At 42.8% G+C, this 26374-nt stretch overlaps 2 protein-coding genes across 15 annotated transcripts in view; one reads left to right on the forward strand and one right to left on the reverse strand.

Moving 5' to 3' along the window:
- Dpp10 (Dipeptidyl peptidase 10) overlaps positions 1-26374 on the forward strand; it is a 329746-nt gene that overhangs the window by 153413 nt on the left and 149959 nt on the right. For 3 of the 10 annotated variants that reach the window (XM_022808570.2, XM_022808576.2, XM_022808578.2), the window contains exon 1: positions 19553-20009. The exons of the other annotated variants lie outside the window; for them this stretch is intronic. In XM_022808570.2, the coding sequence (XP_022664305.1) occupies positions 19923-20009 (87 nt within the window). In that variant the 5' untranslated portion in view covers positions 19553-19922. Of the gene's footprint in view, positions 1-19552; positions 20010-26374 lie in introns of those variants that run through there. 10 annotated transcript variants of the gene reach the window in all.
- Positions 8159-16040, reverse strand: LOC111251705 (tetraspanin-36-like). 5 transcript variants are annotated; one of them, XM_022808584.2, is made up of 5 exons: positions 12199-12337; positions 11433-11847; positions 10377-10576; positions 9488-9632; positions 8159-8858 (listed from the first exon to the last, which is right to left on the reverse strand). In XM_022808584.2, the coding sequence occupies exons 2-5, from the start codon at positions 11512-11514 to the stop codon at positions 8548-8550; spliced, it is 738 nt and encodes a 245-aa protein (XP_022664319.1). In that variant the 5' UTR covers positions 11515-11847; positions 12199-12337; the 3' UTR covers positions 8159-8547. The 5 variants fall into 5 exon arrangements, with proteins under 5 accessions (XP_022664319.1, XP_022664317.1, XP_022664320.1 ...); XM_022808582.2 differs by lacking the exon at positions 11433-11847 and having other exon boundaries at positions 12199-16040; XM_022808585.2 differs by lacking the exon at positions 11433-11847 and having other exon boundaries at positions 10377-10744; positions 12199-12336.

The raw sequence follows: 26374 nt of genomic DNA on the forward strand, positions 1-26374 counted from the left end.
GTCAGCAATAACGTCGGTCCCGCAAGTGTAGTTTCTATGGTTTTAAGCAATGTTCGTAGGCAGTCTAGTTTGAATGTTATCGGTTAAATATCGGTCCGTTTCGGGCAAGCAACGCACTTTATTTAGTCTTAATCGGTACCTTACTTGATCAGAAGTTTCTGTTACACTTAGGAAGATCAAGGTCTAGCGAAAACGAGGAAAAACTTAAAGAGTAGGTCACACCGCCAGCAGCTATTTATATATGTAAGATGTGAGACGAACGAAGTATTTGCGTAAGACGAGTTGCAGAGGGACGGAAGTGACAGCTGTAACTTTGGTTGTCTTCTTCAACCACAATGCGCATAACCTGGTTTGTACCACGGTCGCTCCTACGGTGAAGACCGTCATCTGAAGGAGGGATCTCAGGCAAATAATTTTTTCGTCGTGAGACGTAGCATACACGTGCGCTCTCTATAACCGACCCCCAAGTGCTTTCGCACACGCAGGCGATATCTCAGTTACCCACAAATGAATTTTGCCTGCTTGTTAGATGGCGCTTAGTTGAAACTGTAACTGCAAACAAAAGTCTCCTTGTAAAAAAGGTAGCCGTAGCAGCGGCGACTGCGGCTACAATTAACTAAGCAATTGCATGAAGCAGACTATGATTCTTTCTTGCCAGCTAACACACCTTTTGTGCCCACTGGAAGCTGCCTTCGTGTCTTGTTTGTTGGTATGTTAAGCGTACTTTTGCGTATCTTTTTTGCGTACACTTTGCGAAGCGTTATATAATGGAGTACGGGGCGACGCATTGGTAAGAATTGAGGAATGACGATGCAGTGATCCATAAATAAGCTGGAACATACTTTCAACATACCTGTGCACTAAAGATTTCCTTGAAGTAGATGGTAGAGGAGACACGTATCGGAGTGAAGCCTCGAGGATGTTTGCAACAACAGATAATAAGCACGCTAATTCGAATCGCCTCATTTGCTATTTTTTTGATTCTACCTCATTATGCAGCACAGTATTATATTGAGTATATAAACTCAACTATATAACGTAAACCAAGGTAAGAAATACAGTCTGTAGGTCTTGTTAGAGTTCCGTGAGAATTCGTGCACTCCTCCTTAGTAATGGGACAACTGAAGGTTGTGAGACACAACCTTTCAAAATCGCTTGCCCCCTCTGGCTTACGCAAGGTTTATGATTGGGCTATGTTACCCCAAAAAAAATCAAATGGGTTAACACAAGAGCTAGACGCCTACGGACGACTGCATTCGATTGTCTTAAATAACACATTAAAGAAGTGGCTTTCTGATAAATCTTGTCCTAGCTAAAAGTGTCTTGGGGAAAACAGCAATTTCACACGACGTCCGGCGTTGTAACAAACATTAGGTTAAATTTGATCGAATCAGTGATGTGATTAGGACTGGACCAAAAGTGAGCAGGCCGGCATCAAGAAAGGAACAGATCAGCTTAAGTAAATTTGACCTGAAAAGACGAAGAAGAGGACAAAAAAGGCTTAAAGTCAACGCCAGCTAAAACAGGGGAGTTAATTTTAGTCCCTGTCTAATTTCGAGTACGAACAGAGGCAAAACACTTGTGTCCAACTATAGCAGGCACAAAGTTTGCAAATAATCGAAAAATGACACGCGCATTAAAGTAATGAAGCAGACTTTTCACGTTTATCAACTGCATTAATGCGCAACACTTTTCGATATTTTGAGCCTTAAATCGGATATCACCAGAACTTCAAAGGCAGTCCCAAGGCATGATCACAACAGAGAAATAAAGAGCAATCGGAGTTTATACTCAGAATTGGCGGAAAAACATAACATAGGCGTAGACACCTACAGATGTGGCAGATGTGTGTTTATTTTAAAGATTCGACATCTACAATCCCTATTACTATTCTCAAGGCAAATTGGCAAATGACAGAACAAAGCCGAAAGCCGCCACTTAACGTAAAGCGTGTGTAAAGCTACAGTAGGAAACCAACGTAAAGCACAATGGGAAAAAGGTACACTTCCTTGTCAATTTCGATATTCCTCGGAGCGATAACGTCGCCATTGCCGTTGCTAGTGGAGCAAAGTATAAGATCCTTCCCGATATAAGATTTAACGGTTGGGCGCAACCATTAGCTGCACTCAGAAAGAAGTGATTATGGTCTCTTCTTCTCTGCCTTGCCGTTGTGTCCTTTTTCTCAGTGCTCATAGCTGATCAGCAGACCATTCGGCTATAGTGATATGTGCATTTCGGTGTCTATAGTTGTCCTTCTGAACAGAACTGACCTTTATTAAGGAACAGGAATTATCACCAGGCATAAACGCTGACGTACACGTGGATATGCAGTCAGCTGTGGGTAAAGTACGACCTTTAAACAGTGAAATGTGTTTTATGATACCTGCAAAGCAAATACAAAACATCGGATCTGCTTGGACAGAAACTTCCCTCTGTGCAGAGAACCATAGAGAAAAGAATAAATCATATAGCTCAAAGCTGTTGTTGAGTTAGCCACAGGTAACTACTAGCGATGTTAGGAAAGATAAGCTAGAGAATGTGTTATCTTGGTTAATAAATTAATGAATAGGATTGCAACAAATAGTTTATGTCGTACTTTAGATTAGTTTCGAGTAAGTTTCACTACTTAAATACTATTTCTCATATGAATCAGTTCTCTAAAGAGAGTGCGCCTTCCTTCGCTGTAAGCATAAACTGGACGGACGGTAGTACCAGGAAAATCGCCCTTCAGATATCGTAACAGTCAACATTATCATAATAGCGCTATTGCAGACAAAGCCCTTTTGTTTGTTTCCTCCTATGACCCCCACCAGTAACTACCGTCTAGGGTACTAGGCACGATGGCTAGATTAAAAGAGCTAGTAAGGGCTTCAAGTACTCGAAACTATCGACTCTCTCAGTCACATAGTGTGCCGCGACAATTGCAGAGACAGGGTAGTATCGGTCTATAGCAGCCTCGGTGTCATCATCTCCGAAGGCCATCTAAGAGCTTCTGGTTCCTGTTAAATAAAAGTCGGGCCACACCAAGCTCTCACCATTACCGGTAATCATCAGGGGTACGACCGATGATAGCTTTTGTGGAATTATAATTCACTGTTCGTCTTCTGTGAGCGACCGCCGCATTCGTTGTAGCGGCAACCCTGCGACGGCAGCGACGTGGAGGCCACCCGATTACTTTTGCGGCGTGGCATGAGCCACTTCACGCATCCAACTTTCTGTCTGCGCACAGATTAATTAGCGACTATTCTTCTATGGTAAACCATACGGCGACAGGCGGAGTGAAAGGGGTCATAGTGCCTCATAGCCCAGCTGTTTATCCGAGTCCAAGCAATGCATTCTCAGCTGCATCTTTCTTTTATTTCCCATCGCAGTTTTAGCAGCCGCGTGTGACGTGCCTCATGGCTATCGTCGTTACTTTCATTGCTACTAGTAGCGCTTTGGCTGCTGGTATAGTTGTTGGTGCTACTGTTGATACTACATCTGTGGATGTTGTTCTATCTGATCGTGGACAACAACATCAACAGGACTATACTAACAACTGTAGCAACGATAGTTAGTAATCGATACCAATAAACATGTTCGAAAAAAATCCAGTTCTAAGAAGTCAACCACTACGCAGGCAGTGCCTATTAATACATAGTGGGACAGTAATAATAGCTATGGAAGCAACAAATGGAGACAAAATGGAGGTAAAAGAATAGGATCAAGATGGATGCCACTCAGCGCAACGGCGTCGAGCGGTCTGGCAACTTTGTATTCGACCTCGACTGCAGCCCCCCATCGCGTCTTTTGTACTGCTGCTGCTGCTGCTGCTGCTACCGTTGTTTTTGTGATTGGTGCAACGATTTTCATCTTAGCCATTGCCGCCAACCATCCCACCGCTGCTACGACCTTGTGCGGTAGCTATAATTACACATAGAAGAATGAGCAGTACAAGCTGAACAAAAAGTACAGAAGGATGGATAGAAAATAAGGGAAAGACAAAAGCGACGGGAGGACCGAAATTACGAGGGGAAAGCATGAAGGAGAGTAAGAGGAGTAAGGGAACAAAGCGCTGAGGCAGGGGCCCTTTTCTATCCTGTCCTATGTCTATTGCGCTGGAATGGCCGCTCGGAGTAATCTAAAAAAAATGAGACCTAGCGGTGGACCACCGTACTGACTTGTCATCGTTTTCGTTGTTCCGCAAATAATGGCTAAAATGCGATGAGCTTTCGACGGGCACCTGCCACTGTACTGCATGCTCTTGTTGCCGCTACTTATTGTTAGTCGTCAATGAGTTCTTTACATACACTACTAGAGCCTGCTGCCGTGTTTGCACTACTTTACTATACCTGACCAGTACGAACCTTGGAGATCCCTTCTTTGAGAAGCTCTTTTCGTCACAACAACGGACTAACGATCGAGCGATAGGCAGCTTCGTACTAGGCGACTACGATACATGTATAACAGAAAAAGAATAACATGGAAATAATAAAGTTTTTTCTTCACCTAGCAGCAATCCTATCATTTTGTCAGAGTTTAGCTAAGTGCCAATTTCGTAGAGTCTGCATCTTAAATGCTATTTATTTTTTGCTACGGATGCATTCGCCGGTACCGGTGCGTACGTAATCCATAACAAATATTGACGGTCAGGCACTCCAGAAAGAAAAGCAAGAGGGTTAACACCTAGTGAAGAGACAGAAAAGTACCTAGCCTAAATAATGGGTAAATAAAGCTTGTAGCTGCATATTAAATAGGTGTATTATCTTTCTTCTGCGTTTCTGTGCCTGTCGTTCATACACTTTATTGTTCGTCATTCTGCACAGAACAGCTCTTTTTGGTGCCATTTACGACCACATCAGTGTTCTGTTGCTTTTCTATTTCTATCAGTTGGTGGTATGGTTAAACAGCTGCTGTTCTTTGTATAACAGTATATAGCATTAAAGTTCTTGTTGTCCTCAGCGAACAGCCAGCGGCCACTCGATTGAGCTGCTAGTTTTAGATTTGGGAGTCTGGTCAGCTCGGTCTGTCTAATTCGGAATCAGACTATTCCTCTTATTAACAGCAAACAAACTGCAGTAAGTAAACCGACGTAGAGACCTGTGCATTCTCATGGTGAATCGTCAGGATCCTTATTATTTGTCCCTTTCGCCTGCTATACTCTATAACCGATGCAGCCTTCGAATTAATAACATTTCATAAGTAATAATGTAAGGATACTATTCATAATATCATGCAAACTAAATACAAGAAGTGCAGTAATAATAACAGTACTGTCCACTTTTACATACTTTACAAACTGAACGATGACATTGCACAGCACGGGATGGTGTAAATGGGTCCTATTACCAGAGTCCTATTATTTTTCCCTACATCTTTTCTTCACATCTTCCGGCCTTGTTTACCTCTTCTCTGAGCATTTGTCCTATATTACACCATATCTTCACAGAGCATCCGTAATGACTTCATCATTCACAAATAACATAATGTATCTTTTACCTGTTTTTACTTATTTTTAGTCTTACACAATGTTATCTTTTTAATTCAGCCATTACGCAAGCATTCGTTTATATGAATGTTTGTGTGTGCATATTCAAATGTATAATTTTTTGTATTTTTTTTTTTATAATAATAATATAATGTATAAATGTATACCATGTTTTGTTCCACTAACGGGATACTTTGACGGGATTTTTTTTGACTAATAGGAAGCTAGCAGAAAAACGGGGCGGCGTATCATGTCACAACCGTCGTCCCACAACTATTCAGTAACTGGAAGATTTACTTTTACGGGAACGGAAACAGATTGTCACGACGCTTATTATCAAAATCAGCTTGCGTCTCAACCGTCGGAAGCCATTCCTACGTTACTTCACGGATACAACCATGACAAACAACGGAAATGAAAATACAAAGCAGGCCTAACCTATTCACATGGCAACCCACCCCCGTCCAATGGGTGTTGTTAGCCTATTAGAACTGCGCCTGATGCAAGAAATGCATATATTGTAGTGTAAAGTAGGAAAATCATAGGGACACAAAAATTGAAATTCTGCCTTTGGCCTTGGAGGTTCGCTACTTCTGCTACGTGTCATGGGGACCAACTACAAGGAATTCTACAAGACAAGAATGCTAGTCTGATGAAACGGCTTTAAAAGGGACGTACGCTGTGGTGGACAAAAGCAGCCAATCTTCGTTGACGTTCTGCCTCCTTCATCTCTCTCTTTCAGTATTTTTTTGCTCAGTGTGTTTCGCGTGTTGTCGCTTTGCTACCTGGTACTCAGTATGCATAAACGGTCCTCGTGACCGATGTTCTGAATAGAGTCGTGAAGTACGATAATAGAGCAGTCTGCAAAAGCCACATATACAGCAGCTGCCAGAAAAAGAAACAACAGTCTAGACATTCGTCAAACGAAGAAACATCGCAAGTAGACGCCGGCAATTCAATCGATCGAGAGATCCCATTGTATATTCGCTTATGCATGCTTGTCAGCTGGTCGTTGCCGAATGACTGAGCTGTCCCCTCTGGCTGTGCTTTTCTCAGATGGCTTTGCTCCCTTCTCTTTACAGCTTTTCTCCCACGCGAAGCGGCTTTGTTCGAGCGGTGCAGGCCACTTATATGAGGGGTTCTCAGAACCCGGGGTAATATTGGTGCCGTCTATTGCCCCCTGCACAAAAAAGCTCTTCTAGTACCACTATCGATTCATATACAGACGACGCTTAGCAAACTTTTGCTGCCGTCGTTGTTATAAAAAATACTATATAAGCTTCTGCTGTTTCTCGTCGGATGCTATTACTACCGTTGACACGGACGCGCTTAGGCCATCAATGGCTGGCGATAGATTCCAAAGATACATGCTCTGTACGTTTGTGAAATTACACAGGCTTACACGGTCGCTTTGCATTCAGCCTATGCATAACAGGGCCTACGCACGGCCTCGACTTTGCAACAGGCTACGCAGTTAACTATTGCAAGGTATCAGCTACAATGAGCTCATTCACATTTTTGTCGCTCGCCTTTTTTTCTGTTTGACTCCTGTTTAGAGATACGTTACCGTAAATGTGCACGTTTCAGCAAGAATATCGATGATGGTTGCTGCATCAGCTTGGATAGAAATTCAATTTCGTAGCGTCATCGAAATTACCGCTTCAGATCTCCATGCGTCCGACGCTGTTCTTTGGCAGCTTGATTAGTTAAGGAAAGCTTAATTAGTTATCCTGCTGAAGAGTTAAGCTTTCTCTGAGGTGTCCTCACGCAGTAAAACAAACCGCTGTGCCTTCCTTAGCGGTTCAGTGGTCCTACCATGGTCGCTGAATCAATGAGGTTTGGTAGTGGGCTCAGATGGGACTGAGTATTGATGCCGGCGGCGGCGATCGGTGATAAACGTCGACGAACGCATGCTGATGACCTGTCCTGGCCATCACCCGCTTAAACCTAATCGAGCAGCGTCGCTGGTCTGGACTGTCTTGCTTTGCTTTTCTGTATCCCACACGATGTTGTAGTCATTTGTCTTGCGCCCCTTTTCTCGACCTACGGCTATTTGCCTTTTTCGTTGTCTGTTTTTACCGATTGTCCTATTCATGGACGTTGACGGTTGACGGGAGGTCTTAGGGTGCTAGGTCATTGCCAAATAAAGGACGCATATATTTACGTGGAAATAGGAAAAGTCAAAAGAAAGAAAAGAGGAGTAAAGCGAAAAAAGCGGGAGAAAGAGAGATTTGCGGAGCGCTAGTTGAATGATGCAGTAGTAGATAGTCATAGCGACGTCTTGTAATACGTCAGCGGTAACTGTGTAATAAGTTACGATGGCAGTCGCCGCCATATTTGCCCAGTTGTTATCGTCTAGTAATTATTAACGTGCAAGAACGCGCGCGCGCGGCCGAGGCGAAACAGCTGTGAGGTATATTTACGGGGGGCTGCATAGTCATTACCGCATTCTCATACGGACCTTTTTTATTGCTCATTAGCAATTGGTCAGGTGTGGCCTAAGACTGATAGGTTCGACCCTTCGTTCCATCTATGCTGTCGACAATATGACAGTATTGTTTCTATGTAGTCTTCTAGTTTTATTCGGTATGATGAGCTAATTAGCGGTGATTTTAGATTAGTTTTAGAGACACAATATGATGCTTTGGCTTGTCGATTTTCGTACGCTAGATATGCAAGATTACACTGTGATTTCACTTCCAGCAATTACAACGGTCTGTTTTATTGTTGCAATCTCGTATCGCGTACTATATGTACACATGGGTAAATGATGTAATTTTACTTCTAAGTAAGTGCACACATATAAATAGGCCCGTCGAAACAACTTATAGGCCACTGCAAGAATATTTAGGCTGCGGTAAATATTTTCAGATTACTGCGTATGTATAAGGAGTGTAAGTATACATATGTGTGTTGCTATATTGTGGCTGTTCTTTAGTCTTAACAAATCGTGATAATTTTTTCGATATCGTGTTGTCACTCAATAGACTCTCGTGCACAGTGTGTATACGTTAGCATATAGAGTATGGAATGTGCTTTTTATGTATATATATATTATTATAATATGTATATACGATGAACTATACGTTGGTTCTGGGGCTTTCGCTTTGCTCTTTGGCGAGGTCGTGTCGCACCACAACGAAAAGTAACCAAATACACAAAATGCCAAACACGTCCATTGCGGCGTCGCCCAGAAGGATGATCTCCGCCTGTTCGAGTACCATCTGCATGTGGCCATCAATAAGGGTTGCACAGCCTTCTCTGAAGATACCTTTTCGCGGAGTGAAATTCTTGGCAATGTTGATGTTTCGTGCAAAGGTGCAACGTTTCTTGAAGCGGCAACACGATTTCGGTATCAAATAGTCTGCCTCTACGTGACGGGACACGTTTCCTGAAAGTGGTGATTTAGATGACACAGTCACTGAGAACGACAGCAGATAGACATGAAGACAAAAGTCGGGAAAATAAACAACCAGCGGCTTCTTCCTCGATAATGCTTTTAGCGTAAACTGGGTCTATGAACAGGAAAAGAGTATATTGAAGGCGTGTCATGATGTGAGGGGGCTCTGCAAGTTAGGACTCGCCGAAACCTTGACAGCGGCTTTTCTTGGGCCTGTTTCCGGGGACGACATGAACGATACGGCCGTTCGGCGCCACATCGTTCGGATTGTAACATACATCAGGTCACGCGCAGAAAAACGTGACTTTGTTAGCTGAACGAAAAAGAGTAGTACAGAAACCTTCCTAAGAGCAGTAGTGCTAGTTGTAACGGTAGTAGATGTAGCATTAAATCCGTTTTCACACTAATGGAATCGTCGCATATCGTACAGCAACTGCGAAAGCTAGGTAGAGAAGTTAGCGCACTAGAACGTCTAGCTGACAGTTGTATGTAAGTTCTAGAGGTCGTTTGCCTTTATTCATGGCGCAGAAATGGCTGTTGGCGGACCCTACGTCATGGCCGTCATGTGCGATTTTAAAAAACCAATACAAACCAACGAATACCTTTCGTGAAATACTTGCCGGTATTGTACAATGCGTCGGCCCAGTCGGCAGGCCCGTCAACGCCGCAGCAACGCAGACTCGACTGTATAAAGTCTACAGTCATTGTGATGTGTTCCTGTATGCCGTAGTTCTCCAGAAATATCTCCGAGATTTGATCGCGTACCTAATTCGATCCGTAAGAACGACAGCAAATTCAAATTAGAGTTGGACTACGGACAACCCAAAGGGACTTTGTTGGACAAATGCGATCCAAGCGTTGCAGGGGTATGATCTACGAGTGCAATTTAGGGCGTCGGCAGCGGCTGTTGCTACGGCACCAGCAAACGCCACGAATCACTAGCGGAGTGAAACTAATTGCTGCAGAAACCTAAGTTAGGACCCTGCTTGGGTTGCGCAGGTCTTTCGGGTCCTCCTTAGACTGCTCTTATCTTCTCATGAGAAAAAAATCTGCTGAGTCGACTTCCTGTCTTCAAGTCAACTATAGTCTATCTCCGACCTATTCTGTTTTCTCCTCATGGTTTTGTTTAATCCAACCGGAGGATCAGTAGTGGACGTCGGCCATTCGTACAGCCTATCATTAGAGACCTTGTCTTAATGCTCATAGGGGGAACAGTAACGGCAGCATTAGCAGCTGACTGATAGTAGACTCCTACTTTTCCCTCGCTTCTTCTATAGACGGATGAGGACGCGAGCGTCTAATTTGTCTAGCTGTGTTCATTCGAATTGGTGGCAGGCAGTAGAAATAGCCCCAATGGATGTCGTCCTCGTATTTTAACGGACTGACTGGTCCGTTATGATACCGATGATTTAAAAGCGTCGACGGTGGAGCTCTTTTCTCTCTTTTCTAGAAACAAACACTTAAATACACATACACAAATACTATTTCCGGTTAATAATATATACTTACCGACATACGAAGCGTGTCCGTCTCCTTGTTCGATATGTAGATGCTGGCAGCGAGCGGAAACAATAGGAGCATAGCGGTCAATGCCAAAAGACAAGGTACTCGACAGACAGCGCCGAGAAAGCCTAGGATACCGGCGATTGAGGAGAAAAGTCCGCACACTGTCGTTCCGAATGACAGCATATAGAGTAGAGCGGTCTTCTCTAAAGACGGGATCGGAATAGGTTTAATTCAGGCAGTTATGTGGCAGGGATAATTGACGGCCGTTGAGGATTGCGGCAGAAGTAGAAACGAATCGACGAATTGACAAAGCGTAGATCGTCGAAAATTGGACGTGAGACAAAGAGAAAATACGGACGGGAAAACTTGATCTGCAGGAACGGCAAAGCCGAAAATATATCCAATGCAAAGGCAAAAGAAGGAAAGCAAAAGAAAAGCAGAAATATAGGAAGATACATATAGATTATACATACATAACAAATTCTTCTAGCGTCTTTTTATCTATTTGGATACTAGAAGCTAGAACTTTGATAAATCTAATTGTTTTAACAGAGCATTCAGATAAAAAGACAACTGGACGAGACGGGATCGGATGAATGGATGTGTCATCTAAATGACACCTAGCAGGCGAACTGTTGAAAAAAATCGGGAAGACAAGGACAGCAAAAATATATCGTGAAAAATACGGGATCATGCTTGAGCAGGGTACGTGCCCATGCGTGCTTATGCGTGTAAAAATTGTGCGACAGTATTCGAGGGAGGGACTTAGCGATGAAAGAAGCGCTGCAGGGTGCAACGCGCTCAAATAGAATAGTTTCTAGTATACGTACGGATACAGGACTTTTTCAGGGAGAAAAAGACTAAAGATATATTGAATGGAAAAAAAAAAGCTATAGGAGAGCCGAGAGCGCTGAAAGATAGAAGACAGTGGCGGATTGAAAAGGCGATAACAATCCTAGAGAATACATTTCTTTTGTTCTGCAGTTTCTTCATACCTTCTTTCCACTAGAATAGTGCTCTTTTTGACTCAACTTTAACCGTTGGCCCTGAACTTCGTACCTTCAGATAGACTGCTGTTGAGCGGAATGATGCGGACGAAACGCTGGTGTAGTACAGCAATGGTCGATGCCATGCGGCGCATGTGGAGTATCACTGAATGCCGTTTGGCAGCTCTAATGGCAGACTGGAGCACCCTTCCGACCGTCCCTTCCACTGGCAACGGGCTCCAGGAAATCCTCGTATTTCTCGACTCTCTTTTTATACATATATACAACTAACTGTATCTCCAGGTACATATAAACCTGCCCATTTCCATAGTTTTTTCCGTTTTCACCGGCTGGTTGTAAAGCGTCATGTGTAGCAGTGTATCTGGATGATTTGGCTGGAAGGGCTGGTAGCGGTGAGTGACTTTTCGGACGTTCGATGGAGGAAGGACCGAATAGAAACTAAGCTAAGCTGTTGCAGTTGGTGGGGTCTGAAGTAACAGAAATGGTTTGATAAGAAGAAAATATTAAAAGAGACAGGATAATGACGGGAGGCAATGGTGGGGGCGGTCGCAGGCATTCATTGTACCAAAAGAAATAGGGAAGATTTTCTTTTGAGGAACACCAACTACTGACTCATACGGAAACTGATAGAAGCACTGATACAAGAGGCTTTTTCCACCTTTTTAGTTGACATCACAAAGGACTGAGTCAGGCACGAGGGAATGTGTGGAGTAGGATACCAGGAGCGGAACGCTAGGCAGATTTGCCTCGTCGTTTTAACCTTGTTCAGTATCTTTATCTTGTCTATCAACTAGAGAACAGCTATTTCATCTATTTACCTCGCGGCTGTAGATATGTATATCCTGTGCTGACAAACGCCACAGACAATAGCACTAGAGCGAAACCGACGAAAATGTTCACTATGGAGTAAAATATCACAATTAGTTTCAACAGCTTTTTCTTCGAGCTCATACCGACTGATTGCTGCTCAACTGATGCAGCCTAAACTCACTTTCAGAAGCAGTGGAATTTTCCCCACTGGACGTGGCCTATATCATAACCTTTACATGTATACAGTAGTGCATGACGTGTTACATTAGTGGTATACCGTGCTTTAACACGTTATGATTGTGCTTCATTTGGTTCTTGCTATTATTTTCCCTTGTTAGTAGCTCTTTTTTTCCGAATAAATCTTCTGTCGACTGCTCTTTGATCCTTCGATATGAACAGGTTTCGGTTTATTGTCGGATCTTTAGAAAATAATTCCCACAAAAGTGTCCCAAAACCCACAGATACTTGCTTCGTCTGTACCGGAACCGCGCATCTTATCACGTCATTTGAGGGTCGTATGATAATGGCGGCTACATACTCTAATTCCCATGCAAATCATTGACACTAACAATGAGTGTCCATAGTTATGTGAACAAATTAGGTAATCTTGCTCCTTTGCCGTTGTTGTGGTTACTGCTACCAATATGGTAGAGAACACAAACGATTGGGCTCCACTTTGTCTCTTGCTGGTTCTGCGTTTTCTCTCGGAGCGATCAGATCTGGCAACATGATGGATGCATGCTTTATTGTATTTGCCGTGCACGTAACAAGAAGCGAGAAACAACAGAGGTTGTTGACGTTGTTGTCATTGCTGCTGTGTTACCTTGCGAAAGGGACCTGTGCTGGGGACTAGCTGATTGGATATGTATGGGATGTTTCTCAGGACATAATAATAATCTCGTTTCGTCAACTACCGCCTCCGAGGGACCGCGTTGAATGCCTCGTCAGCAGGCGCGGCTTTAGCCAATTTGTACGTATTTGATCGGGTTTCTATCTGGGATACCGCCAGGAAATCGGAAAAAAAAGAACAGCTGACCCACAGGCTATAATATGTAAAAGAAAGGCTCTACGCCACCTGTTTTCTAACGTCCATTCATTTGACTTTCGTCATTCGTCTGGTCTTCTACAGTCTCTGCTTTAAGTTGTTGAATTATGTTAGTAAGCTGGCTTGGCTTAACGTGTCGCTTCTGTGCGACTTGTTTTGTTGGGCCCTCATCAGATAAACCCGACGTTTTCGTGTTTTCTTTTGTGTCCTTTATAAATATCTTTTACACCGTTGTTTCATTAACGAATCTACTTTCAAGGCTGGTGCAATACTTGCGCGTTTCCGCTACGACGGACCCAATTTTGAACTTCTCCAGTCCAGGGTCCAGTTACAATGAGTAAAGATAAATGAAAAGCTATAAGGTGACATACCCCTTATGCGGTCACGGGACGGTCGGTTTTTTTTAATTGACAACTCATTCGACTGAGAGAAATTAAGTTCTGGGTAAGTCCGGAACTAAGTTGTAGGCGGCGCAGCTAGCTACCAACCTTCGCGCTAGATTTCATTATGCACAACCACGATGTTCGGCTATGAACCACCAGCACGGTTACTTCGTGTTACGATTGCTAAGCCGATTAATGATCGACTGCAATAATATAATAGCGCAGTAAAGTATAGGTACTTTCACTAGTTCAGCATCAAACCCTTAACAAATCGTTTAAAGGAGCCAACTGGTCGAGATAGATATAGCAAAAACACCACAATATTATCAGTGGGTCCAAGTTGTCGAAAAATCAGAGACGTCAGCAAAAGATGCTGCAGGAACCAAGAGAAGTCCTTACGTCATCGTTAGCAGGCAAGACCAAGGTAAGGTTTGAAGTGATAAAGCGTAGCTAAGGATTTTTTATGCGTCAGCTGTTGTCCTCGGAACTTCAGCAGGAACCTGCTTATTAGGAAGTGTTGAATTTAGCGCTTAGCGAATAACCGTTCCTTATCGCTGCTACAGCGTATGTTGCACATCAACTTGAAATAGTTCTGCGAAAAGACTGGTGGTAAGAGGCCGGTTTATCCTGGTACGCGTCGACTTGAGCCTTGGCCACCAACAGGACTAACAGATTTTTTGCATCTACCAGACAGTGATAACTGATATAATCAATCAAGTTAGTCTCCACGGCTAAAGGCTTCTGTACTGTTGTAGTTTAGAAACTTAAACAATTTGTGCCTTGCTCTTGCTACTTGGCTTAGCAATGTAGTTAAACGATGTAACAATACGCGCTAATGGAAAGTAACGCTCTGGTTGAGGGTAATAACAATTTACGTCGCACAATAACGGTAACAAATGTAGGCAGAAACATTTAGCAGAGTCCGAAACGCAGGAGGATAAAATAATGGCGATGATTAAGCCAACATATTGTAACATAGCCCTGCGTGATGTTGAAGTTCGCGACGTACGGTGTTGCCTACTCCAAACAATAACTATTGCGGATGGCCAATTGATGCAAATCGAAGTTCCAGGGATGAACCCGTTCCACCGGTTCCACTTTTAGCACAATATAGCGATATGCTTCTTACCGATGAAGTTAATTAGCTTTTCACTAGAACCTCGTTTGCGATAGTAAACACATTCCGATTAGATTAACGCTTACTGTGACTTATTTTCCATAAATACGATAGTGAATAGATACGATTCAACTGTTCAGCTGGATTCAACTTCAGTTCAGCTGGATCAAGCGTGACAAAACTCTAGGCACTTCTGTGCCCAGTGTTTTGTTAACGTCACGGTGAAACGGCCGGCGATATTCTTGGCTTTTCACAACACACATGTAGAGCTGCCTAGGTGATGGGCGATTGGGGTAGCTGTCCAATTTGCACGACGATGATCCTCAACAGATGAAATGTTCTGGTTGTGATAGCAACAGAAGCCAATATAGTATCTTCGCACTGTCTTTAGTTTGGGGTCGCTGTAACGACTAGCCGCCTATTCCGTGCCGTCTAATGATTAGTCAGTCGGTACTTAACGATGAAGCCTATATTTCGGCTTTGTTTATAACGACGTGAACGCCATCTCACAACTCAGTTTTGCCCCTCGCTCCTAAACTACATGTTCAAATTAAGCGTAGCATAATTTAGGCACTTGACTTGATGTCCGCTGTTACGATGATTGATACTTCAATCTGCTAAAGATATACTTGAGTAAAGTTTCGTAGGCTTTGCGGCGAGTTTGAAAGGAACTCTAAAACGACAAGAAGATTCCGCATCGGCGGCAAGACGAAGACACGCGGGGTCGGGTGGTAGCTCTGAGCAGAAAAAGAAGGTAAAGCATAGAAGTCGTGGATCAGACTGTTTTCATTTTTCAAACGAAATAAGCCGCTCTTAAAACTGATGTTCTGTAATAGGGGGCTATGGCGATGCGTGATTCATGCCACCCACGAGCGATTGTTGGGGTAGCCTGAGCTCAGACAGGTTCTGCTGCCGTAGATTGTATCGTTTGAGGCCGGCCTCTGTGTCTACTCGGTTAGCTTTCTGGCAGTACGTCGAGGGGCGAACTGAACTAGCGGGAAGGAACCTTTACCACCAGTGTACGCAGCCAAGGGGCTCCGCGCCGGGACTGGGGAAGAGGAGAACGCAGGAGTATAGGCGGTTGTTCGTTCGCCGCCAGCTGCAGCTGTAGCGTCGGTCGATTGTAGTAGCGGCGGCGGCGGCAGCGACAGCAGCGGCAGCGGTGGTGATGGTCGGCCTCTCGGAGCTGCTGAGACCGGAGCTAGAGAAGCATGCTGTTTTTCTCCGCACTTCCGAGATTCCCAGGCCCCAACTACCGCCAGCCGTATTCCCCTTCTCTGCTTAACCCGCGAACTGCCCATTGACGCATGCGAGACTCACCTCTGCTACCCTTCTTCTCCCCACTAACCGGAAAAGGGGGCGACCACGTCAAGTCTGTGGCCCAAAACCCCTCAGACCGCACGGATTAGCCTTACCCCTCTCCTGGTAATCCCCCGGCCTCCTCCAGGCCCTATAATCGTGTCTGCGAAACACTCCTCAACAGGGTGAAGGTTGTAAGAGGAAGGGAACACAGCGCCGCTGCACGACGGTGGCGGCCTCGCAGCGACTCGCCACCAAACTTACGCTCACAGCGAAGCGGTTGCGGGACCCTCTGCTCTTGGGTGATGACCGAGACATTGAATGGAAAACAGCAGAAAGGCAGTTCATGATCTGAACCTCTTTTTATTCGCAGGTACGTACATGCAGGTGGCTCCCTTCATACTTCAACAAAGATGGATATAGATATACACGGGCGCACACACACACACACGGACATACCGCTATACAGAAACGCAAATATCTTCTCTATGCCTCACCGATACTCCGACAGCATCGTCGTTCTGCCCCTGTTAAGCTCCGTCGGGAGCGATAGAGGCAGCAGTAGAAGTAAAAACAACGGTTCCACGAACGTTAGCTATACCCTAGGCTGACAAAGTGGTCGCGCGTAGTGCATTCACAGCAACTAGCTGAACCGGCAGGCTAAGTCAACAAGATGAAGAGTGGCAAACAAATACAGATGTTTGTACTGATAATAATGCTACATAACCTATGTGCATATTAGACAACTGTTTAACAATTTTCATATTCAACGTATTGCTTGGTTTTCAGGCCATTCGTTCAGCTGTGAACTAACTCTGATCACACCGTGCGTCCCTATCATTGCTATTTGATTTGACAAGATGACTATTCAAATATTGAAACATGTTCGCTGGGTGGGTCCAGCATGTCGTAATTGCTCCATGAACCTGACATACAAACGAGAGGAACTGGACGAAATCTCCTCTTTTTGATGTTGTTAAAGCCATCATCGAAAATTGAAATGGTAGTCTATGTGGTACCCTGTTGCATCGCGTTAAAGTACAGGAAAAGCACGTGGTCTTTCTGGGTGAGGGCAGATGAAGGAAATGGAATGCCTGAGAGAAAAGGCACCAATTCTTCTCTCGAAAATGGTGGGAAGTTCTAAAGATGGACAGCGGTAAAGAGATAGCAGATTCGTGAAAGCCGGCTAGCGACGTGGGGCGAAATGAAAGGCCGCTAGGGGATGGAGCTGTGCCGCATATGATATGAGACGCCGACAAAGGAAAACTCAAGTTCCTTGCCCTCTTCTCAGGTTACTTTTTTGCTGCCTAAACAATGTTTCACGAGTAAATTGGAGCCCTGCAAGGACATACGTGTAACACCTGCGTCAGAGTAAAGGCGATTGCTGCAAGGAAATATCATACAGCTCGAGGTTTACATAGGTGTCAGTTGCTCATGCACAGGACATGAATCCTTCCAAAATACACTGAAACTATTATACAAAAATACTTTTATTCCATAAAGAAATTGTGTGCGTAAACGTATGAGCACATATGTGTTCATAACAGAATCGAACATGAGGAGTGAAAGAATAAAATAAGAATATCGTTCGCATAAGATGACTCAATTGCAAAATCGACCCATCGGGCTTAAACCCATAATCATCACGCGTAACTCTTTTTGGGTCATGGTTGACTGGCCCAGTTTGCTATGCATAATAATGGCCATGGGATCACGTTTTAATATGATTTTTGTTTTCGTCAAGGTTGGAAATCACATACATGTCAGTCTCTCGTTTACAGGGGGATGTTTATAATGAGGTACATTGACTATTTAGAAGCTGCTGCCTTGTTGGAATACTCGTATCTCGCATGCTAGTTTCTGCCTATTAAAGTGTAGACTCAATAATGTTACTGTGGGTGCGCAATACGTGCAATAAAATGGGCAAAGCTCGAGTATTGTAACGTAGGATTAAGTGATAAGGTTTTTGGGTCGGAACATGTTGGGGCTATTAGCTTTTCAAGCAATATCATAACAGTTCCAGTAGTTTAAATATTATATTTTTAGTGCATGGCCTATCGTTCCGAAATTTAGGTTAGCTCATATCCGGCATAGGAGCAAACTAAGCACATTTTAGAGTACTTGTTAGCTACTCCGTGATAGCTTTTCTTTTAGGATTTGTTCGGAGTATAAAGGAGACCACGGTTTGTACGATGAATTAGGACACAACAGCGGTATACAATTACAGCTTATTTAGCTCGTGTAATTTGCTTTGATTTTTTATCTATATTAACTTGCCTCTTATGATTCATAGTGGGGCGCGCAGCGGGGGGGCATAATCAATATGCCTATACGTTATACATGGCAAACAGAGACCTAGTATAAACAGCAATTATCAGATAGGTTTGCTAGAATATGACTACTTTATTTTACCTCAAATATGACCCTATGAAATATATTTTCCAATTGAACATATTTACGTCGATTGTATCTTTAATAGGGTAGTGGTTCGTCGCATATGCTTGAGGCTACCCTACGAAATATTAAATTAACTTCGATGTTGTTTCAAACAATCAGAAGATTCACTCGTTTTGTACATCAATATGCGTTTCTATCCAGGCGACCATTTTGAAAAAAAAACAAGAAAAATTCTCTGAAAACAATTATTTAAGATGAATTATTAGAATAGGTTGAAGACATCAAACCATTTCTACGTTATCTCTAAGAAGAATTGCCCATGCTCGACGATGTTTGTTAAGTTAAAGCATATGTCTGCTGGACTACATTTTTCCTAGTTAACTTTAAGTTATGCTTGTTTTCAGCTTTAACGTCCATTTCAGCCACACAGCTTGAATACCGATGGATTATCACCAAAAAAGACACATCGGCCTTGAAATAGTCGATTTTTTGTAATATAGACGCAATTTTAACTTACTTATTTCGGTTGTGGCTTAGGGAGACCACGAAAATGGAAATGCGAATCGTATGATAGTAGTTGCTTCGTAATTTCTAATCTGACAGCATACGGGATTTTTTATTTTTACCAAACGAGGATAACATATAGAGTTTTAAAATCTTAGAATTTTTAGCGGCAGATTCTCGCGACTCGAGTTCGACAGATAGCATTGGCACCGTCCAAGTAGCATTAATTAAGTCTTCCATAGTTAAGTGAGTCGGTAGTCCTTTTTCAGGTTGTACAATCCTTGGCATACCTTTCAGTCAGCCTCAGATGCTCCCAATGTTTTCCTGAATGACGTTCCGTTAGTATGTGTACAAGGGTTTATTGCATTGCGCTTCGGTGGCTAGGGTGCGCCGTCATGTCAAGTAGTAAGCTATGCAGGTGCATCAGTTGAAATATCACTATCCTAAAAAGCTATTGTTATAACCACCCGAATCTAGCTAGATGAATCTGCTAGATGATCAACTACCGTCGCCCTTTCATCTTAACTTTAATAGCACCCAACAGTATCTCTAGTTAAAGGAGGTTCGTACTCGTGCGTCGTATCATAAACCAGTTGTAAACTTCACGCACAGGCGCAAAGACGGATTATTTGTACTCTAACAACTAGATATATACAGACTCGCTCGTCTTTTTCAGTGCTCCATAGTCATATGAGTTGACATCAACGCCAGTCAGCCAAGCCAACCACTAAAATGTTGGCTAAAATTGTTATCCGTAACAATAAGCGTGTTATAGACCATATTCCTCGTGGGTCACGGTGAAACGTCCAACGAATGGGTACTAGTAAACTGAAGGAGATGCCCTGACTCGGTTTGTGGAAATTATAAAGAACCTGATTTGAGTTTTGTTACCTTCAGCTTCGTTTCTGTGGTGATTATAAGTGTGACTGTACATATACTGTGCGTTTTGCGTTGCACTGCTTCTGTATTAATAAACCGCAAATTGCTATGTCGAACCTCATCAGCTGGATCAATCGCGTTAGATGGATTTGCCCGATGCCCTCGTGGGCATATTCACACCGCGGAATGAGAGAAGTAAGTTAATGCAGAACAAAGAACAAGTTTTTCAACGCTTTACATGACTCGCTTGTTGTCGGAATGTAGACGGCGACAAGCCAAATAGTGGTAGGCGCTAGAGCAAAAGCTATTCGCGTTAGGCTCCGACCTATTAGCAGAAAAAGATACAAAGGAAATAGAAAAGTTCCGCAGGCGAAACTCAACGGAGAAGACCCGAAGGCGAATGAACTTGACAAATTTTATCTGCTAGACAAAAATAGCCCGTCTATATCTATCGCTTGCTTGGCGTCTTAGGAGTTATCCGCGAACAAAAGTATATTTATACGTATGTTTCGAGTGTGATCCTTGACGTTCCCAGAGGCCTCAAATGAAGCATACAGTTGCTCCTATGATGTCATAGCTGTTCATTTACCCCTACTTGTGACCAATTGTTTGACCTACTCTGGTATACACATACGTAGTAGTTCAAGATAGAGCTGGATGTTTGTCGATTGGCGACCAGATAAGAAAGCAACGTTACCGTGTTCCATCTTCTTGTTGACAGTTAATCTTTACGCAGTTTATCAGAAAGTGCTTCTAAACTAGCGAAAGTAACTTCAGATCGTACCCGCACATAGACAGCGTAAATACAAGCGATAATTTTTTGATAAGATCTCGGCCACGTTTCAGATATAAGCGAGTGAGCGTATATTAATCGTCGATTATAATCGGTCCCCGCCATATGATAAGCGTGTTGACTCAAGGACTGCTACAGAACCAGAAATCATCTCAAGTTAAAACGAACGTTCTTCTATGCTAAAGTGGATTTCAGTTGTCGGCATCATGAGACCTGTTTATATCTGCGACGAAACCGCGCGGTGTATTCCCAGTGTCGCATACATAAGCAAAAATGCAACTTACCTCTAACTTTCGTGTGGTTATCATTAGTAGTAAACACGAATATCATTTATTTCCACACCAATTTATCCTGAACATAAGAAAATCTATTATAATATTTTTTTCTTTGAGGCAGCTGTCTCTTCTAAGGCAGGTAGATTTCTACGAGTATACAAGGCTCTCGTCGAGGTCAGTAGAAAATTGTCCCCTGCATATATAGCAAACACAGTTGAACGGTGTTTACCGACCGATACATATTATTAGCCGTGCAAAGTCATAGATATGTACGTTGACCTGAATGCTTCTTATCGCACGACCATGGCTCGCAAAAGTGTCGTACTTCGTCTGGCGAGCGATGGCTATTCTTAAAAAGCTAGTTTTACGCGTGTGCATGAACCATCGATCCGTAACGATTGCCCTCCTGTCGTTGTTTGTGGCAAAACGGCGCCGTTCTCATGTAATGGACTGAACTGCTATGGCCTTAATAGCAAATCGCTAATAGATTCACATGCAAAGCAGCGGCCTAAATAACGTAGCACCCAGATTTCCAGCACTGACAATATATCTGCCTCGTGCTACGGTGGACGACTACGGCGCGGCTGTCTTGCTGTTTCCTATCCCAAATATTTAGACAGGACGAAATGGTTACTCAATTAATAAAGGTTATTGTGATCACCTATGCATCTGTTCAACAGGAAACGGAAGGCTTGACAACTCTTGACCACGTTCCGTGCGAATGTCCGAAGGCAGAAAAGGCCGAATGGCATCACTTTATAGACACTGATAACGATGCTCTTCTGGAAAAAAATTATTCTTATTTTTAAAATGTATGAATGGAAAGAGGCGTTCTTTCTCTGATCTGAGATCTGATTTCAATAACTGATTGAATAAGTCAACTATTGCATTTTTCGACTAACAGGCTACCTTGTAGTTTGGATACTAACCGAGGACGTCTAAGCAATGGAAGTTCTATGTCCTCTGTATATTACAATGGATCTTCCATACTAGTCAATGTGGTAGAAGCATCTAAATGGAACGAGTTGTAATTCTATTTCACTGATGTTCTATTGACCTCTATATTTTAGTTAATGGATGGGCTGTTTAGTTTATCAACGAATCAGTGAAGAAAATGCTAGATAGAACGGAGTGAACCATCTCGATATAACATAAAATAATAGAGCTTTTATTTTAACCGAATTAATTTTTCTTCCCCTATTTTCAACACCACAATCCACATATAGAGGTTATAATGAACCGGAGCGTTCGCACTCTTTCGTGACGAAAGTTCGTGTTTGCGTTACAATTTGGCTAAAATGATCGTCATTGGCTGAAAACCAGTCACTCGAATAGTCGATTCGACGGATAACCTTGGACGAATGTGTATACAATATACTAAACACGATAATAGATTATACAGGAGCTGGACACACAGTGTGCACAGCCTTTGGGTTCTGTGAAAGTTCAAATTCTGCGAATTCCGCTGTGTTTTCAAGGCTCTCCATAAATTAAATGCGTAGAACGATCTTAATTAAAAATGTTGTAAATTCGTACTAAAATGACAAAGTGAAGCGTCTAAACTGTTTCGGAAGGTTTTACCTTCACTCGCCATCTCGGACTATCATCATCGGACTAATGAGCAGGTGCGCTGGGAAAAACATAGATATGTATGGAATAATAATAACAGTTGATAACGCTGGTAATCTTTCGAAATGAAGCTAATGCTAATTTTGTTTGTATGATCAGGTCCATATATTGTTGGTACGACAATGTTATTATATATATTAGCAACACGAAATTGAAAAAAATGATATTTTTTAGTTAAATTTGGCACATAGTAGAAATAAATAAAAAATACTATTATGTAATACTGTTGAAACAGAAACTATTGCTTTATTGTTATAGCTGTTAGTATTATTATAGTTATTATTGATTAAGGCTGTGCGTTCTTAGTCAGTCCAATTATTCTGTAGCGAGCGAGCCTTTCCTCAATCATCAACAGGTCCTATAACGAACACCTGCAGGAAATTTCCGTAAAAAAAGGCCGTAAGGATTATTCTTCATATTCTACGAATTCTGCTGATGCCCCTGACGATACGACAAACAACTTTTCGGGAAATTGAGGGCAGGAACACAACTACAAAACCCACTAAAAATCAGCTTAGATGCACTAAAGATATAAGTAGGAAAAGGGCTGGTGAATGTAATTATTTGCTCTTTACTTTGTAAAAGAAACTAATTTACCGTTTTTGGTTAAAGTGGACTTAAGCCTCGTAGTGTAAAAACTATTCACATGTGGGATGGCCGGTGACCTAGGACGTTTTGTCCTACCCTATACATTGCAGTGAACTGCAGCTTGCTGAACGAATGTCATGTTTATTTAAAGTCATATAATTTTATTAGATTTATAGCAGTACTATGCATATATTTGTTGCATTCCTATTTTTTGATCCTTGCTTATTCGAGATTACTTTCGGATGAATGCTTCTGTGGCCTTTTCGTCTCGACCAAATGTGACCCTTTTCTAAGCGCTTGGAACGGTGTAGTGTAGGTAAACATGCAATGTCTAAGGGAGTTGCAATAAAGCATACTCGCTGCATAGTTCTATCGTAAAAGCGGTTCTTTCATTTGTTTATTCAGTCATATATGCTGTGTAGTAAATGTGAGTGGCGGGTCTTGAAGCAACGAAACCTATAAAGGCTATTGAGCCATGACATCTGGATACCATCAGATATCTGTCCAGCCGATTTTTTTGTCTAGAAAGCATTTTGACACGAAAAAATTTATGAGCACTTAAGTTATTTAATTAACCTTCGACCTTAGAGAATTCATACATTACATTCAGGCGTTTACGTAAAATTATTTCTGCAATTACAACACAGAACCTAGTGGATAGGAACTGAAAAACCCCAGGCTAGCCTCTGATAAACTCAAACAAGTGCATATTAAGCCAGCTTGCTAGGGGACGCTTTCAAGGACCTCGAGTTGAGTCGTGAATCTTTGGCTAATGGCTTCACTTCGTCGAGGTGGGTAACCTGAGCCGGTCACTACAGAACGCCACGAAGTCGTCGAGTTTTTCTTGCCATGCTAAGGTTGAATAGATAAGCGGGCGTGCTATTAACATTGAGAGTATCGTACTTCTTTCGGCGCTTCGGTCTAGGCAGGAATTGGACCATATTTAGGGTGGAAAACCTTAAGCGTTTACTAAGACTCCGTTCCGAATTCTCGTCCCAGTCAATTGGATGTAGAGACCGTCACGTTTTTGCGTGGACGGCGCCAACGATGTCCGAACCGAATTCGGAACACTGCCTTATTAAGTTCGCCCACTAATACCAGTATGACGACACTGTTGGCAGATAGCCGCTTGCGAATGTCAAATTAATTGAAACTAATATTGAGCTATCTGAGCCAATGATTAGTCACATCGAAGTTTAACAGGCTGGTTACCGCAGAGTCGGTCGAAAGTGGTAAAAGCGGTGTCACACTGCAAATTGGAGGGTTGAAGAACCGTGGCGCAAGAAGAAGAAGCAGCGATAGACGCTATGATTTCTACTAAAAAATGGTCAGCACATATATATATATATATATCTTCCGCGCACCCTATCATGCTTAAATGTGCCCAATCTTAGCAAACACGACGTTATTTGGCTTGGGTCTACAACCATTATGATGATCTCCGTCCGTTGTTAACATGATTTCAATCGGGCTAAGGACTTAGTGTAATTCTAAAAAATAATCAAGGCATCCTGACCAAATCTGCCAACATACTTTAACTTAATTCGTTCCACATCATAGGCTTTTTACTTCCTCTTTATGTATCGCGCTCTTTTCATGACCCGCAGCATTTTTGCGAAACGTTCAAGTTAGTTTCACCTACGGCTCCGTCCAGCCTATTTCCGAATGTTTCCTGGGTGTGAATCATCGCCTTTCGCTGTTGTTCGACATATTGACATTTGATAAAAAAAAATTTTAATTTGATACAAAAATGTCGATAGGCGTGGATGTATGCTCGCAGTGATCCCACATTTTGCTCCTACTGGGGATGGTCTTCCCGTCCTCCATTTCCAGCAAATTAGTTAGGGCAGCAACGGCAATAGGGACAGCAGAAACTGCTAGATGGTGCGAAAATCATCGCCACACGGTACAAAGGAAAAAAATTAAGAGAAACTACTCTTAAACAGCCAGACTGCCTTTTCAACCTTCAAAGTTCCATCGTTCCTTTTATAAATATATTACACCGGGTTTTTCCCAGTTGACTGCGAACATTTTTATTACCGCACTAACATCTGATAGCCCGAAGGGCTTAAGAGAAATTTCAAGTCCCCTGCTATCCTTTTTCCTGCACCGTCTTTCTTCACGAAACTATGAAATTTGGTTAATTTCTTCGACTAAAACCACCCCTAGCGTTTGTTTTGTGATAAAGCTGTGCGCACATTCGTATGCATTTAGATAGTAAGCCTATTTGCAGTTAGGTTGCAGGCTGTTTTGAGCCTTGCCTTGTCAACCGCAGTAACGCTAACAATATGCAACAAAAATAACAGGAAACAATGGAGGTCCGGAAACGATTGTTCATATTTTAGAATGCTGAACACTGAACTATGTTTATTGCAAGCCTACTCATATATCCTTTTTCCAGCGAAGTAAGGGCAGATTCTGGAAGAAAAAGAATGCCGGCCTTTTGAAGAATGCCAAATTCATCTGAGCCTATCGATTTCGTCACGGACGTGTATCCTGAATAATGCTACCTAACAGCAGTCTTGAGCCGAAGCTCAAAGGAAAAGGTATATCATGCGCAGATTTCATTAGAGAATACGCTTGGACCATCCGCGGAGTTAAGATTATTCCGTGCTTCTGAGATTTTTGAACAATGTCTTATGCGCGCGTAGTCGCATAATTAAATTGGAGTTAAGTGTCCTCTAACTTAATTTCTATGAACTAATCGTCGGTGTGAGCTTACCAAGTGCGCTTTTATTAGTTCCTACGATTGTCGTTTTCGAGTTGTGCTGGTTAAAATTGTAAATTGCTTCTGCGTCGAGGGAGACGATGAGAGTGCTTGTGCAGAAATCTTTGTTGGAAACATGTCTGGCAATGATCGGCCGGTCGGTCGCCCTGCGGGCCTAATCGTGATCTCATTTCCGGCAAGGCCTGCTTCCGGTTCTACATGGCTCCGGACCTCTCTCGTCTGCTCAACTTTAGCTGGCTTGAGAAAGAGATGTACCACCCGCAGTCAGCATTATCCACTGTGCTAATGGCTGGATACCCACTGCGATTTCCGTCCGCGCCCATTATTCAAGCTCAGTTAACTGCTGCTGGTAGAACTACGAACTGTAGTTCGGGTCGATCAGCTTAAGACTCGCTGTCGTAACAGAACTTAAAACTTTTCATGGCTTTATATAGGCAGTCTACTACGTTCAGAAGAATGAACGTACGGATCGTTCCAATGTGCAACAGAAGAAATGTACGACAAAAAGTATCGGCGTATAAGAGTTCTGAAAACGTTATGTATCTAC

Source organism: Varroa destructor, unplaced genomic scaffold (genome assembly GCF_002443255.2).
Source record: "Varroa destructor unplaced genomic scaffold, Vdes_3.0 BEIS01000005.1, whole genome shotgun sequence".
In the NCBI taxonomy this organism is placed as follows: domain Eukaryota; kingdom Metazoa; phylum Arthropoda; class Arachnida; order Mesostigmata; family Varroidae; genus Varroa; species Varroa destructor.

Excerpts from the sequence above, each read along its gene's own strand:
- LOC111251705 (XM_022808582.2), bottom strand. The coding sequence starts at position 12,331 with ATGAGCTCGAAGAAAAAGCTGTTGAAACTAATTGTGATATTTTACTCC. Across the intron at positions 10,577-12,198 it reads TACATATCTACAGCCGCGAG|AGAAGACCGCTCTACTCTAT; the intron begins GTAAATAGATGA and ends TCCCGTCTTTAG. Across the intron at positions 9,633-10,376 it reads CGGACACGCTTCGTATGTCG|GTACGCGATCAAATCTCGGA; the intron begins GTAAGTATATAT and ends GGATCGAATTAG.